At 34.1% G+C, this 17,145-nt stretch overlaps 1 protein-coding gene across 3 annotated transcripts in view; it reads left to right on the forward strand.

Annotated features, from left to right (window-relative positions):
• The first annotated feature begins 6,214 nt into the window (after nucleotides 1-6,214).
• The window catches only part of LOC145287801 (LHFPL tetraspan subfamily member 6 protein-like), a 486,740-nt gene continuing 475,809 nt past the window's right edge, over nucleotides 6,215-17,145 (forward strand). For 2 of the 3 annotated variants that reach the window (XM_080135646.1, XM_080135645.1), the window contains exon 1: nucleotides 6,216-8,439. In XM_080135646.1, coding sequence (XP_079991772.1) covers nucleotides 8,058-8,439 — 382 coding nt within the window. In that variant the 5' untranslated portion in view covers nucleotides 6,216-8,057. Of the gene's footprint in view, nucleotides 8,440-17,145 lie in introns of all 3 variants that reach the window. The other variant, XM_080135644.1, reaches the window with a different exon arrangement.

Raw genomic sequence — 17,145 nt, forward strand, 5'->3', positions numbered from 1 at the left:
AGTTATAAGCTTGGAAAGATAGGAGGTCGAATTATTCAATTGTTTTTCATGCATTCTTAATGTTGGTTTCTGAAACTGCTAGTGAGAGGCATGTTACAACTGGGCAATGCTGGTTAACAGGCCTTGCTTTTGATTTTCCAACGACTTTTTCCGTTTCTGAAATGGAACAGTGTCATACATTTCGTTGCATCAAAAATATATTTTCAAATATTTGTACTGGAGTTTTGTTTTCTTAATTTCATTCATCCAGAGGAAGTCTCACAATAATGATGAAACGTTGATGAACACATAACTTGGTTTGTTCTTTTTTTATTCTTTTTATTTCTCTATTTCGTCGGAATACTATTTCTCATCATATACACACACACACACACACACACACACACACATATATATAAAATAAAAATTACACTTTGTCTCCACAGCCGTGTTATACGCATATCTTATTTTTCTTTTATTAATATTATTGGAATTTTTCCCCTTTTCCTTGCACATATTTGTGAATTATTCCACGGATTTCTGCCTGTTGAATTATTTTGGACCATCTTCCAATTACGCGATTTCCTTGGATTTTACTTGTGCCAATGGAATTTTAATTAACTTTCTTGGATTTATATTTTTAGATTGTACCGTCATTGGATACTTTACTTTTCACCAGACTATCCATTCACGTGAAATCACCTTTTTCTTCGCCATATTCCCTCTGCTTCACTTTTTGTTATCAAGTAAGATCTTTGACTTACTTGCAGTTTCATCTAATACTTTTGTATGCAAAATCCGACCCCGCATTTTGCTAAATCCTACCCTCTGATGAGAAGGAAAGTATTTCTTCGAAACTCTGCGGATTAAGGACTATCCACTTATTAAGTGTTTCCTTTTCAGATTGAATATGTTTTTAACTCTTTTTCAAAGTGTTTTTTTAACATGTTTTATTAACTATTTGCTCTTTATATATATATATATATATAAAATAAAAAGGAACAAAACTTATTATGTGTTCACCAACGTTTCGTCTTTATTTCGAGACTTCCTCTGGATGAATTAAAATAAAGACGAAACGTTGATGAACACATAATACGGTTTGTTCCTTTTTATTTTCTCTATTTTGTCGGAATACTATTTCCATTATTTTCATCATATATATATATATATATATATATATATATATATATAGAGAGAGAGAGAGAGAGAGAGAGAGAGAGAGAGAAAGAGAAAGAGAGAGTAACTTAAAAAGATAATAAGCAAAGTTACATAAGAACTTTATTACATTATCAAGTCATTAAGGGTTACAGAAAGGGAAGTAAGAGAGAAACCTCTTTAGGCCATGGTATTTCGAAGCAAAATGCTTCTCATCAGAATATGAGAAAAAAAAACAGCATTATACAAAAATAGAGACATTATTTTTATACCTTATCCTTGTATAATGCTGGTTTATTCTCCTCTTTGGATAAGAAGCATTTAGCTTCGAAATATCATGGCCTAAAGAAGGTTTTTTTCTTACTACCCTTTCTGTAACCCTTATTGACTTGATTGACTTGGCTTGATAATTTAATAAAATCGCTAACATTACTCTTTATCCGTTTAATTTTTTTTTACAAGAGGGTCATCACAAGGTCTAAAGGCCACACGAGCAGCATAAGGATTAATTGGTGTACAGTAGGCATCAGGACAACAGTGTAGTAACTGTTAGTAGTGGGAATATATATGATTTGATTATTTAAGAGGACGGCTTAGCAAAAACTTGTTTACATTGAACTTGAAGGCAAGCATATTGTAATCAGCTGGAAAGCAGGCCAGCAGACCAGAATTCCATAGGCAGGCAGTTCTAGGAAAGTAACTTAGTTTATTGAATCCATGTTTAGATTTAGGCACAGATAGAGAGTGGGAGAAATTGTTGATAGTGGTTGTAGCTAGACAAGTGTTTTTTTTATGAAAGTTTTGCAGGGGGGGGGGAGGCATAGATTGAAGCTCAGAACTTATTCCAATTTTTGCTTCTCTTAATTAGTTATGTAGAGCTTTTTTTATATCCTGATAGGTTTGTCTTATTGAAAGCATATTTTTCAGCTTAATTATATATATATATATCTACATATCTATATATCTATAAAAGTGAAAGTGTCTGTCTGTCTGTGTACATTTCCCTACACAATAACTCCCTCAACTTTTAGTCTACAGACTCGAAATTTGATATACAGGGTATGGAGATTTGGGAAAATCGATTTTCGGCCAGATTTGGCTGTTAAGGGGTCAAAGTTCAACGATTTGACCTTTGAGAACTCTACAAAACTCCTCCGACAATTTAGGGTCTAAACACTTGAAATTTTAGATATAGGTTCCTTGGACATGGATCTAACTTAATAACTTGATTTGAGCCTAAAACAATAAATGTTAAGGGGTCATAATAGGGGTCAAAGTTAAAAAAAATTTGACCTCTGCGGTCTTTACCAAATTACTCAGACAATTTCTGGTCTAAACATTTGAAATTTTACATAAAGGGTATTCAGAGATAGGGCAAGCTTTTTAATCGGTCTGGGTTAAAAATTTGAGCTACCAATATATAAATGTATGTATGTATGTTTGCATGTCTGCATAAAACTTTCGACAGAGGCGACGGATTTTCACAAGATCAGTATCGTTTGAAGCTCGAACCCTCAGACTACAAATACCGAAAATTTGGCTAAAAACATAATTTCTTCACCCTCAACTGGGCACTTTTCTACAGGAAGGGGTTGCTTTTTTCACCCATATTTTTCGACAGTCATCCCCTCTTTTCGGTTGTCTAGCCTTAATTTAAACCTACGTCACTTCCGGTATGGCGGTGGTCGTAACAGCAAAGACGTCACTACAACTTGGATGTCTTCAAGTCCAACATAAACAAGTTCCTTATAAACCGCCCCCTTAAGTAAGACACATTATCAAATCTCCAATACTAATGATTACTATGATACTATCCCGTTGATTACTGTACACGCAATAATCCTTAACCCCGAGTGATTTCCGGGCCTTGATAAGTGGTGACCTCCATGTAAAAAAAAAAAAAATATTTGATGAGAAAAAAAGATCAAGAACTTTTAATGTCAATTTCTTTTGGAATCGGAAAACGGTATCATTCAAACACTGCCGTGTTTGGATATATGGTGAAGTGTCAGTTTTAGTAATTTAGAATTGCTTTAAAGCTTCACCTCTCACTCATTTTTCGTCCAAATTTCAAACAATTATTACAGTTTACAGATCGCTTTCTCAGCTATATTGTAAAAAAAAAAAAAAAAAAAAAAAAAAAAAAAAATTTCAATTTTCGTTCAGTAAAACAAAAGTTATGATGAATTTTCTGGTGTTCACAATCGTAAAAATACGTAAAGAGGTGAGCGACGTTTTTTATGACTGGTTTCCATATCAACCACGCCACTACAGCGACTACTGTTGCTAAATCACGGCTGTCGAGAAGTAACAAGTGAAAGAGAAGTAACAAGTGAAAGAGAAGTAACAAGTGAAACAGAGAGAGTTGAAAGGGAGATAATTGGGATATTTTATTGAAAGCAGACAAGTGCCGTACATTATTATTACATATGTGTTTATGGGGGCAAAAAAATAAGACTGAAATTAAACAAAGAACAAGTGAATTTGTTGGAATCCTGAAAAAATCATGGATTACAATGGAAAAATGCGAACATAAAAAGTAATATGGTTAAGCTTAAACATGGAAAAGTAAAGGACTAGTTGTTAAAACTGGAAAAGAAAAGGACAAGATATTCTAGTAAAACATAGAATAAATTTAAAGCTTAAAATATTGCAGCATTAAGTATATTTTTTAATCCAATTTGCAACATTATATAATCAATTTTTAATGCTGCAATATTTTAAGTTATAGATTTATTATCACATTTTTTACTAGAATATCTTGTCCTTTTCTTTTCTAGCTTTAACAACTAGTCTTTTACTTTTCCATATTTAAGCTATATTACTTTTCATGCTCGCATTTTTCTATTGTAATAAAAAATTGATTAAAAAGAAAAGACAGAAAAAAAATGTTGTGTTGGAATGTGTTCTAATCAGTTCTGAATGACAAGTTTTTTTGCGGATTGAAGATTCAATCCTCAGTGAGAGTGGTGCTAAGACTACATTAAAATAACTTTCTTGGCATTTTTGGTCAAGATCAAAGTGTAGTATCTGTTCCGGCAGATACTGCACTTAAGATAATTTGTACCAGTCAATGGAGGGGAAACCCTCTATACTGGGACAATTATTATTTTTGGTAACCAGAGTGACCCCTTTTAGGGGAGCTGGTTTTTACCTCACATTAAAAACGGCCTTGTGCCTAATTTGCTCAGTGGGGGAGCAAATAAATACCATCTGTTCCGGCAGATACTGCAAGCTAGGACTAGCTATGACTAGCAAAGACCAGATGTGGGGGCAACCCCACATGCCTGACCATTAACCAGCTCCCATTTCCCACCTCTCGGGAGCTGGTCCCCCTTTTTCCCTTCCCCCTCCCTTCACTCCTCACATTAAAAATCGGCCTTGTGCCTAATTTGCTCGGTGGGGGAGCAAATAAATACCATCTGTTCCGGCAGATGCTGCACTTAAGATAATTTGTACCAGTCAATGGAGGGGAAACCCTCTATACTGGGACAATTATTATTTTTGGTAACCAGAGTGCCCCCTTTTTGCCTACTTTAAGGGGAGCTGGTTTTTACCTCACATTAAAAACGGCCTTGTGCCTAATTTGCTCAGTGGGGAAGCAAATAAATACCATCTGTTCCGGCAGATGCTGCACTTAAGATAATTTGTACCAGTCAATGGAGGGGAAACCCTCTATACTGGGACAATTATTATTTTTGGTAACCAGAGTGCCCCCTTTTTGCCTACTTTTAGGGGAGCTGGTTTTTACCTCACATTAAAAACGGCCTTGTGCCTAATTTGCTCAGTGGGGGAGCAAATAAATACCATCTGTTCCGGCAGATGCTGCAAGCTATGACTAGCTATGACTAGCAAAGACAAGATGTGGGGGCAACCCCACATGTCTGACCTTTAACCAGCTCCCATTTCCCACCTCTCGGGAGCTGGTCCCCTTTTCCCCTCCCTTCACTCCTCACATTAAAAATCGGCCTTGTGCCTAATTTGCTCGGTGGGGGAGCAAATAAATACCATCTGTTCCGGCAGATGCTGCAAGCTATGACTAGCTATGACTAGCAAAGACCAGATGTGGGGGCAACCCCACATGCCTGACCATTAACCAGCTCCCATTTCCCACCTCTCGGGGGCTGGTCCCCTTTTTCCCTTCCCCCTCCCTTCACTCCTCACATTAAAAATCGGCCTTGTGCCTAATTTGCTCGGTGGGGGAGCAAATAAACACCATCTGTTCTTCAGATGCTGCACTTCCATTTTTTGTTCTCTTTCGGTGGAGGAGAAATCCTTCACGATTGAGACAATTTTTATTTTTGTACCTTTTTCTCCACGTTAAAAAACGACCCTGGTGTCTAACTCTGTCCCGTGGGGAGGCATAGTAAATAGGTACATTAAAATACACTTCGAAGAAAAGTAAGGGAGAAAAAAAGAAGTTAAAATGAAAAATCAAAGAAAGAAAACAAAACATTAAACAAACTTTGATTGACAGGTGCTTCCACTGCTTCAACACAAAAGCGTAATTATTTAATCGTTCTTTTTTCCCCACGGCAAATGGATGTAACACGAAGTTGGTTTAATGTAGGGGAAAATCCAGCTCCCCGCAAAAGGGACACTCTGTACCAATGGCGTGTAGGTCTGATGATGGCCATCCTAGTGATGTTGCAGCGTCAACTCTTTGTGTTGTATGCTACCCCAAAACTCAAGTATAAGTCCTAGTACTGAAAAATGTAACGAGAAAGGGAGATAATTTGAATACGATTGGATTCCCTCACTCCTAATTTAGATGCCCGGAGGAGGGAGGCTACTATTTCATCCTCCGCCTCCTCTTACACGTTAGTGATAGTGGTAAAATGACCCATCGGAATTCCCCATGGAGAGGTCTTAGATGACTAGCAATAAACCAAATAAATCAATCCTACATCTTTAAAGGGGTGATAATGCATAGGAGAATGGTTTCTAGAGAGAGAACAGGACAATACTCCCTGAAGGCTAGTGCCAGCGCAATATCAACAAGCAGAAGATGAGGAGGGTAAGCGGGTTGGGTTTTGAATCGCACATGTAGTTACAACAGCCAGAAGCAGCAGCAGCTGTAGGTTTCTGTGTAATAATCAGCAGGAGCGGCAGGCCAGCATTTATTTAGTATCTTGGAAGCGTGTGACGCGTATCTGTGTATTTTCTCTCTTGACGCGTGCGTGTGTCACATTATAATAGTGGATGTGCCTCGGAGAAGAATAACAACAATAATAACTGCCTTTCTTTTTTTTGTTGTTGTCGGGCTTCTATCTGATACAACTTGTGGAGGAAAAGAGCGTACGAATTTTGTTTATTTCAACAAAAGAAACGATACAGAAGCGACGGATATTATTTATCGTATATTTCTCCTGTTTCCTTCTTTCGAAGAAGGAGCACGTTTTATATATATATATATATATATATATATATATATATATATAAAAAAAAATCGTAACAGCTAAAAAACAAAAAAAAAAAAAAGAAAAAAAAAAACGCAAAAGAAAACAAATATTCCATCTCTCCGTTATTTTCCCGTCTCTTCGACTACAGAGAGGGGGGAAATATATAAGTGGATTTTAATATTAACTTAAAGTGGATTAAAAAAAAAAAAAAGAATATGTTTTGAAGTTTTATGCTTGTATATTGTTTGTGTTTTTAGCTGTCTATCCAATCTAACGTGGATATTTTCAATTTTCGGTGTAAAATTGATCTAAGAACGGGGTTCTGTATAGCAAGCGTAACAAAGCAGAATAAATAAATAAAAATAAGGGAGAATATATAAAAAGAAATAATAAAAAAGAACAAAATATTTGGGACAAAAAGTGAAAAAAAAATCCGTGTGGCTTTGAAGAATAATTCAAAATTCGAATTCTCCGTAAAAAGAGGCGAACCGACCCTTTCACATGTCGTATACCGCATAAGTAATAATAAAAACAAACAAAAAAAAAAAAACAGAAACAATACTACTACTACTAATAATAATAATAATAACGGTATGACATTAGATATTCACAACAATCCTAATTGACTTTGTGTAAACATTTATATAGTTTATACAAGAAATATACGCGCATATTAAGCTACATAATTTTTTTACTTACAAAAAAAAGATCGCTAGGATTTCGTTCTAGTCTTTAATTATCTAATGCCGGCTGCGGGTACGAATTTCTTTATTTTTGAGCCGAAAACAGAAGAAAGGAAACGGTATTATTAACAGTGAGATTCCTTTATTTTTAAACTTAAACAGTGAAAGAACGCAAGAAAAATCCATTCAATTGGTTTAAACAGATTTTTGTTTTTTAAAACAAGGTTTTGTAAACAGCGAATAAAATAAAAACAATTTAAAAAAAAAAAAAAAAAAAAAATCTCCCGTGAAAGTGTAAATTGACAAGTTTAAATTCAATATTGAGAAGTTCTTGGATTCAGGGAATAACGACAGTAAAAAAAAAAAAAAACCCCAAAAAAACAAACAAAACAAATATTGTTGCTTTGAAATAAATAATAAAATAATCGATAATATTGTTAAAGAAAACGGGTTTTGCTTACTGTACGGCGGTATTTGCTTTAAAATAATTACAAAAAATAAATAAAATAAGAGTTTTTAAATTCGAAAGAGAAAAAAAAAAAACCCCAATAACAAAAAAGTAAACTTTTAAATAATAATTATTATTGTAATCTCCTGTACAGACAGCACGTTTTTCGTACGCAACGTCTTTGTTTCCTTGTCTCACACAGCTGGTATCTTTAAGCTCGGATTAATCCAAGAACAACATTAGAGGGCTTTCTAGCAACAAATCAACCACCCACTCTGAAATAAATAAATAAATAAATAAAATAAACAAAGCCAGCCGCAGGAAATAAACTTATCGGTCCCCTAAAGCTTGAAACTGGGATCTAAAACGAAAACGAAAATAGCCAAGATGTCCAGTTTAAGTGGAGTCGGCATAACCTGGGCATTTTTGTCTTTTGTGTCGGCCGCAGCGGCCAGCGTCGGCCTTTATATGCCCTTTTGGTTAGAGGGCAAAATCAAGGGTTCGATCCCGGTCTACTTCGGCCTATTTCGCCGGTGCAACTACCCCTCGCTGTCCAGTTCTGGCTCGGTAATTATAGTCGAGGAGTGTGGCAGGTATACCACCTTCTTGGACATCCCCAGCCTGGCCTCTCAAGTGGCAACCGTCACGATCGGGGCCGGCTGTGGTGTGGCTGTTATCGTCTCCCTGATTGCACTCATGGCGCTATGTGTGCGCGACCTCATATCGGAAAAACTTGCCAAAATAGCTGGGATTATACAATTCATTGCAGGTAAGTCGATATAGGGCTTTTCCGGTAAATTCCTATTTCAGTCACGTAAATTCTTTACAATGAATTTAAATCAGTTTCATTATTTACACCCAAACAACTTAGTTATTTCGTCCTATTTATAACAGCCACAAGCAAATTGTTTGGTTCTTATGCATTTATGTTACCGTGCTATTTAAAAAAAAAAAATATTTTCAAGTTAAATTCAAGTTTTACGATATCTTATTAAAATGTTAGGTGAAAGTACAGAATAGTTACAAAACACCCTCCCCTGTCCATGTTAAGAATGGCTTTCTAAATAACGTTATTATTTCGGCACGGTAACATAAGTGCACCACTGCACTGCATGAGTACCAATTGTTTTTATTTTAGAAGTGTTACGTAAAAGTTAACGCAGCTTTCCTCCCCATTCTCCATGTTAAGAACGGCTTTCTAAATTTGTTTGGTAATGTTAAACTGCAGAAGTACCAGTACTTATGTAGAACCGCCCTATTTTTAGATAGGGTTTTCAAGTTCAATTTGATTTTTAAAATCTCTTTTAGTTGTTAAATTATAAAGTGAAAATACATAGTAATAAAAAAAAAAGGAAAAAAAGACCCCCCCCTCCCATGTTAAGAATGTTTTTTTTTTCTAAACATTATTAAAAGCACCAAGTTTTATCGTACACGTGAAATGCCGAAATAAAAACTATGCCGAAAACATATAGTCACCGTCTTTATAAACAAATCAAGGGACTAACTAAGGGAAAGCGATTACTAAAGAACTGGTTATAAACTTCAGTTAGTGCTGTTCTTTAGCTAGCCTTCGTTAATTTACATGATTTAAATAGGAATTTGCCGATATTTTGTTTTAGTGCTTCTGCAGAAGAATTTGAACCGAACTAAACCTAAAATTTGGGTTTAGTTTAGGGTTTTTAAAAATCCTATGCCTTTTCTTTTCATTTTTGCTTTTCAGCTTCATATATATTAGGTAGACTGATGTTTTTTTTTTACCTACGTATGAAATTAATAAATTCATCGTGAAATTTTTGTTGTGAAATTTAAAAGCATTCTCTTTCTTTAAAGAGGACTCGGAGATCGTCAGTAAAAACTTCATTTTCCACTTCGCTTGCATTTGCCAAAAAAATACAAAAAAAAAAAAAAAAAAAAAATGTCGAAACTATCGATTTTGCCTCCAAAATATGAACTTTGTTTATTTTTAATAAATTATACTTGAAGGATGTTAGAATAAAATACTTGTGTTTACGTTATATAGTTTAATCCTTTAGCCTTTTGGCTATGAGCAAAGTGTGGGATCTCTTCTGATAACCACGCTTCATCTTTTCAGGCCTGTCCTCTGTCAGTTAAGGAGAAAATCCTTCTAGATAGTCAATGTATATTTTTTTAAAAATTTTGTTTCAGTCCAGAATGGTCTCATTTTGGAGAACTGGATTTTCCTCCGCATTACAAACCGACTTAACGAATAATTCTTCCCTGGCGTGAAGAAGAATAATAGCTAACAGGAACTCTAATATTTTGAATTCGATTTGGTCAATGTGTGTGAGTACCAACTGAAAATTTAACTTTCAAAAGTTAATTTTTTAGTTGTATTCGGCTTTGTTTTGAACGAATATCACATTTAATATTGTCGTTGACAAGTAGTTTTCATATTAAGACCTTTATGATCCAATGTATTCCCTATTGTTTTCACTGGTGGCCATGTTGGTTTTCGCACGCTCATTGAATTCTAGCGCACATTGATTGACCGATTATTATTATTTGTAAATTTTTTTAGACAGGATTTTAAAGTTAAATTTAATTTTTACGGTATTTTTATTGACAATTTGTAAGTTTAATTTATTGTTCTAAGTGGGGTAACTCTTAGTTTTTTTTTTCTTTACAATTCCTCCAATTGGTACTTCTACACTTTATTGCCGAAACTGGAGACGTCATTTTATTTCGCGCACCTGTCGTTAAAATCCAAGGGAGAAATCAATATTTTTGAACTATGATTGAAGCATGAAATAAATAACAAAAAAATTAAACTAGAGAACGATTGCTTCCGGAAATAAATTAACCTAAAATTAAATGAAAAACTTTCCCGTTTTCATTAATTAAATCGAAGCATTTCCAATTAGACAATTATGGATATATGTTCTCTTTCACTTTCTTTATTTACTTTTTTTCATAGTTCTTTCCGGAAGTTTATCTAGCTTAATTTTTTGTTATCATTTCATGCTTCGGTCATAGTTTAAAATACTGATTTCTCCCTTAGATTTTAATGACAAGTGCGCGAAATAAAATGGCGTCTCCAGTTTCGGCGATAAAGTGTAGAAGCACCCTCCAATGTTTTAACGTCCCCAAAATAACGTAAAAAATGAAAGAATCTTAGTAAAATAGTTACCTCCTTTAAAACAATGAATGAGTCAAGCTTCCAAATTATCCGTTTGTTTCTTAAATTGTAAGTTGAAAGTACAAAAAAGTAATAAAAAAATGTCCCCCCTCTCCATGTTAAGAATGGCTTTCTAAATAACGTTATTCCAGCGTGGTTCGTAAATTGTACAAGTACCCCCCCCTTTTTATTGACATATTTTATGTATAGATCAAAACATCCTGGATTCGTTTATTTCATCACTAGCAGGCCGCCCGACGTTGCCCGGCCGTAAACTACGCTTAAATATATTTTAATTTATGCAGATTTCGTATTTATTTATTTATTTTACCCAATATATAGTAGTGGTTTCAAAAGCTAGAATCGAAACCAAGATATAATTCTCCATCCTGAGTGCTTACCGTTTGAGCTATCATCAGATGGACAAAGAAAATGGTAAAATTTAACCGACTATTTGCGCATGCGTACAAGAGCTCTTGAAGTCGACTTATGTCTGCCACATTCCATTTTGTTTTCTTTCAATTTTAACCCCCTGAGTAGCTATTTCTACTGGCTAAAGACTGCATTTTTTCTGCGGGTCCAAATCCCATATATATCAAGTTTCAAGTCTTTAGACCAAAAATTTACGGAGGAGACAATAATGTCATTATTATTAACATATTATTTATGACGAGGTGTTGGAGGGGGGGGGGCGACGGTTTGCCCGGTCGTAAAATACGCTTACATATATTTTAATTCATGCAGATTTTGTATTTATTATGACAAAGCTAATTCTCTATTCGAGTCAAGATTTCAAAAGATTACAAAAAAGAAGGAAAAAATGACTTTAGCTAGAATCGAAACCAAACACTGCGCATTTCAACTTGCTGATATATATATTTGTACACGTTATTCATCCATTCAAACAAAGATTTTATTCGTTATAAAGCATCCTTGGTATATAATTACTAGGGCTATGAAACAGAATATTCTTTTCGTTGTTTTGACTCTCCAGTATATATGCAACACAATTAGACACAGTTAATCAATCGAGAACCCACTCTATATAAAATCATATAAGATCCGATACACACCCGAGAGTCAAAACAATGAAAAGAATATGCTGTTGTCATAGCCATAATAATTACTATTTCCTGTTAATTTCAATGTTATGTAACCAGTTTCGGAATTTTTTAATTATTTTTTTTAACCCTCTCAGCCATCAAGCGGCGCCGGGAAGAAGGTGGGGGTTCAGCCACGACCACCGAGAGTAAGAAGAAGGCCTGTTAACTAAAAAATGCATGCAGGCAATGTAGGTAAGATTTGTCAGACTGTCAGTACTATGTGAGGGTCATTTGAAAAAGAGCAATAAAACATTTTTAAAAAGAAAAAGGGACACAGTTCGATTAATACTGAAACTGAACTTTATTCAATATAAAATATAAATATTATCTATGTAAAATTAAGTAATTTTAAAGCAATATACAATTTAATACTGATAAAACTGAATTATGAATTTAGGAAACAAAGAATTAAAAATCATATTAAACACCAACGATGAATAATTTTAAAAGTGAAAACCATCGATAAATAATTTTAAGAATGAAAACAAACGATAAAATACAAAAAATTGAAATCAAACAAATAATTTAAATACAAATAAACAAAAGTTACTAGTGCAGAAATATATTTTTTAAATTTAATTTAAAGAAAAATCACATTGTGTTGAATGTTATTTTTTGGAACTTTAGAGATTATTCGGACTACTGTTCTCATCTTGCGTGTTTATTTCACAACGTTTTATCATCGAATCTTGACTTCTTTATTACATCCTCAGGCCGAAAATGATGTTCACATACCTAAAAACATTCATACTATAATGTAAACTATTGCTAAAATCTAAGAAAAGAGAGTAAACAAACATTTACAATAATAATCACAGTGTAGTATCTGTTCTGATGCTACACTTCATTTGTTCTGTCCTCGGTCAGTGGAGGAGAAATCCTTCATGATCGAGACAATTTTAATTTTATTTTTGTTCCTATTCAGAGTGCCCCTTTTTGGGGAGCTAAATTTTCCCACATTAAAAACCGACCTTGTGTCTTACTGTGTCCTCGTGGGGAGGCAAGTAAATAAATTAAAAAGAAATATTTTTGACAAATATTCTCATGTAAAAATTATTTGTTTATAATTCTAAAAAGAAACAATCAATTTTAATATATAACGCTCAGTCACGGCTAATTTCATTAATAGCCACGAAGGTGAATAATTTTCAAACCGACTTTAGAAAAAAAATATAGAACTTTCAAATATTTGGACATACTCAATGAAAGGTTTTATTTATTATTAAAAAAGAAATTTGGCAAATATTTCTCATGTAAAAATTGTTTGTTTATAATTTTAAAACCTAAAACAAAATTAAATTTTCAACCTTCCTGATAGACTTTTTAGCCTTATAAGAAAATAAACAGTTAAAGATATCAACATAATATTTGCTGTATTAGCAATAAATAGTATTGTTTCTTTAATTTATATTAACAATGTTATCAAACGTTATGAAAGTATTTTAATTTATATTAACAATGTTATCAAATGTTATGAAAGCACTTTAATACAGTTCTAATTCAATACACGTTTAATTATTAACAAATAACATCACTTACTTTACTATGTTTGGTTGGAATAAAATTTTCCCTTCTAATGGCACGTATCCAAATTGAGAAAGTTTAGGAAAAGAAAATATATGTACTTTGGGGCCTTTTGGATAATTTCCCCGGCAATTTGTAACAATACAAGAATACACCATGTTAGACAGCAAACTGAAAACTAGACGAAACTGCAGCTGATAGCCTAGATCATATCCCTACAAGTGAATCTGATAATGACGTCACGCTGTTATGTGCATCGGCCTTCTTTACTCTCGGTAGCCCTTTTTGCTTTTGCGGAGTGGGAAGCTTGCACTTCTTGTGCTGGCTACCCTTGTTCAGCGTGGCAGTAGGCACTAAATTCATAAATCAGTTTTATCAGTATTAGATTGTATATTGCTTTAAAATTACGTAATTTTACATGGATAATATTTATATTTTATATTGAATAAACTTCAGTTTCATTATTAATCGAACTGGGTTCCTTTCTTTTCTTTAACATGTTTTAATGCTCGTTTTAAAAATGGCGTCGTATAGTATCGACAGTAACATTACCTACATTACCTGCAGGCATTTTTCAGTTAACAGGCCTTCTATATCTCGGTGGCCGTGGTTCAGCCCTTTTTTGTCCTTGCATTTCTTGTTCTGTCTACTCTTCCTGTTCGGCGTGGCAGTGGGGCTCGGCATCATCATCATTACTATCGGTCTGTCACCTTCCTTGTCCTACATCAGTTTTCACAGGGGTGATGGACTGATGGAGAGAGCTATTTGTTCGTTTCCTTCAGGTCTACCGTAGTCGGCTGTAGAGAAAGGTCGCTCACAGGGTTTCGCCCATCATATTTTGACGTTAAATATATAGTTGATTGTTTCTAAACTTTCGACGTAATTTCATTCGACGTAATTTCATTCCGCGTTAATTACAAGGCAACAAGGTCTTATCATCTGAAGAATTGTTTGTCTGTTTTGTTTTGGGGGATTTTTTTTTTCTGTGAGAGACAGAAAAGAAAAAAAAATCGTCGACCAATCACACAAGATGAAGACGAGCAGGTTGTCAGCTGTCCCACGGCCATCGGTAGCAACGGCTGTCCCCATGCGGTGTGCAGAAAAAGAAATTCCCTCTTTATTCAAGCAACTTAAAAAAAATAAATAAATAAAAAAAAGAGACAGTCTTGGAAGATAATTTTTTATTGCTCCCTTTGCTTTATTTAAAAAAAATTTTTTTTTATATTTTTTAAAAATATATATTTGCTACACTATAGAACGTATTTTGATACCCCCCTCCCCGCATTATGTTTCTAATTGTTAACTCGAAGTGGTTGGTAAAAGAACTCCCCTTCGTAGAAGGACATAAAAAAACAAACCCAAATCATATTAGGACCAGAAGGTCTGAGAGAGCGTCTCCCAAAGAGAACGGCTGAAAGACGAGAACATTTTAAAGACCGTTTCGTTTCATGTTTGCATGTTTCTTGCCTTTCACGTTTTTATGTCAAGACTGTTCTCCTTTTTTTCAAATAGGAATACGAATATTTTCCCGCTTCTTCCTATAATTTGTTGCTATCGTTTCGACGATAAATTCGACTGTCGTTTCAGTTGATAGAGGTGATTCTGGAATAGACCTTTTTTTTTTTTTTTCGTATGTTTTTATTTTTGTAATTGTTACTATAAGGGCAAATTGAGCCTATCTTTAGGAAATAAAATCGGTATTTTATTTTTTTTTAAATAAAACTTGGACTAAATCAATATACTTTTCGAATCTAATTTTCATATGTTCCTTCCTTTTTTATCCCTCTTACTACGCCCCTTGTTTCTATTTATGAGACTTGCTTTATCCCCCCCCCCATTTTTTTATATGAATTGTTACACTATAAAACATTTTGGTAACGAGCCCCCCAAATTACGTTTCCAGTAGTTTAAGGGTTTATCAGTTAAATATTTTCACACACATCTGTTTCATTTATATAGACAGACTGGCAGGCCGCCCGGCATTGTCCAGGCCGTAAAATACCCTTAATATGATATTTTTATTAATGCAGATTTCGTATTTATTACTATACTAGCTTGGGTGCCCAGCGTTGCCCGGGTGTTTGGAGGTGTGTGGTGAGAAAAAAAAAAAGAAAAAAAAAAGTGGTAGTAAGCAGGCAGAAGGAAAAGAATGTGAAAACAAAAACAAACAAACAAAAACGTGACGCCTTTGCTGTTGCGCCCATCGCCAAACCGGAAGTGACGTAGGTTTAATTTAAGGCTAGACAATCGAAAAGAGAGAATGACTTTCGAAAATATCGGCGAAAAAACGACCCCTCTCTGTAGAAAAGTGCCCAGTTGAGGGTGAATTAATATTTTTTGCTAATTTTTCGATATTTGTCGTCCAAAGGGTCGAGCTTCAAAATGATACCGATCTCGTGAAAATCCGTCGCCTCTGTTGAAAGTTTCAGGCATACATACATACATACATACATACATACATACATACATACATACATACATACATTTAAACAAACAGGTGAGATTTCTATAATAGATTATATTGCACCCAATATATAGTAATGATTTAAAAAGTTAAAAAAAAAAAATCGTGCGTTACCATCAAGAATCGAAACCAAAACGTTTAGCTTAAGATTTATTTATTTTTCCTTTCCCATTAATGCCTGAGCTATGAAGACATGTTTGCTACAAGGCAAAAAATTAAAACATAAACCAATAGCTATTACGTTATGCATGCATATATGCAATGCCGTCGTTCGATCTTCCTCTGGCAAATTCTATTTTTTTATTTTCATACTTTTGCGCCGATTTTCTCCGACTAAAACCCAAATATAAAGTTTCGCATGGGATTGAGTACCATATACATTAAGTGTGTGTAGATCAAAACTGACAGGAGTTTAGTAGGAAAAATGTGTAAAAAACCTATATACGCATACATGAATATATAGAGAGAGGTTTGTGTTTACTATAACCTTTTCTACGCAAATATTACGCAAGTATAAATCATGTAGAATATCTGAATGACTATAATTACACGTAATAGTTAACTAAAGATGATCATCCCATAAGAAAATTGAAAAAAATCTAATAGGGAATTAATTAAAATGAATGTTTAAAAGAATATGCAAACTAGCTAGATCTTTGGCAGATGAATGCAATTCCACCATTTTTTTAAATTTAAAAAAGAAAAAAAAAGTTTTTTCCTTTTTTTAAATAAATAGACAAAACGGCTTTTTAATATGAATATCAACACGCACGCACACACACACACACACACACACACACACACACACAAATTTATAGGAGTATAGATGATTACGTTATTATTGATGATGATGATGATGATGATGATATTAATCGTGATTATCACACCCACACATTTCTATGGTCAAATAAAAATAAATATATAAATTTGTTTATGTTTGAGAGTTTATGGTCGAATAAAGTCTAAAATAAATATCCGTTGATGACGTACGAAATAAAATTGAAAATTTATTTACGAGCTGCTTTCAATAAGTTTCCAGACTTTTTTCGTATGGGCACTTTTATTGACGGTACACACATGAAACTCTAGTCTCCTTCGAAGTAATCTCCTCCGGCTGTAATGCAATTGTTGTACCATTCCAACAACTCCTGGAAGGCCACATAGAAGTCCTCTTGTGTGAGCGTGTCATTGACCCTCGCCACAGCCGCTTTCATTTCCTCAGTTGTCTCATAACGACAGCCTCTAAGG

This window comes from Euprymna scolopes, chromosome 11 (genome assembly GCF_053919585.1).
Source record: "Euprymna scolopes isolate OS-2025 chromosome 11, ASM5391958v1, whole genome shotgun sequence".
NCBI classification, from domain to species: domain Eukaryota; kingdom Metazoa; phylum Mollusca; class Cephalopoda; order Sepiida; family Sepiolidae; genus Euprymna; species Euprymna scolopes.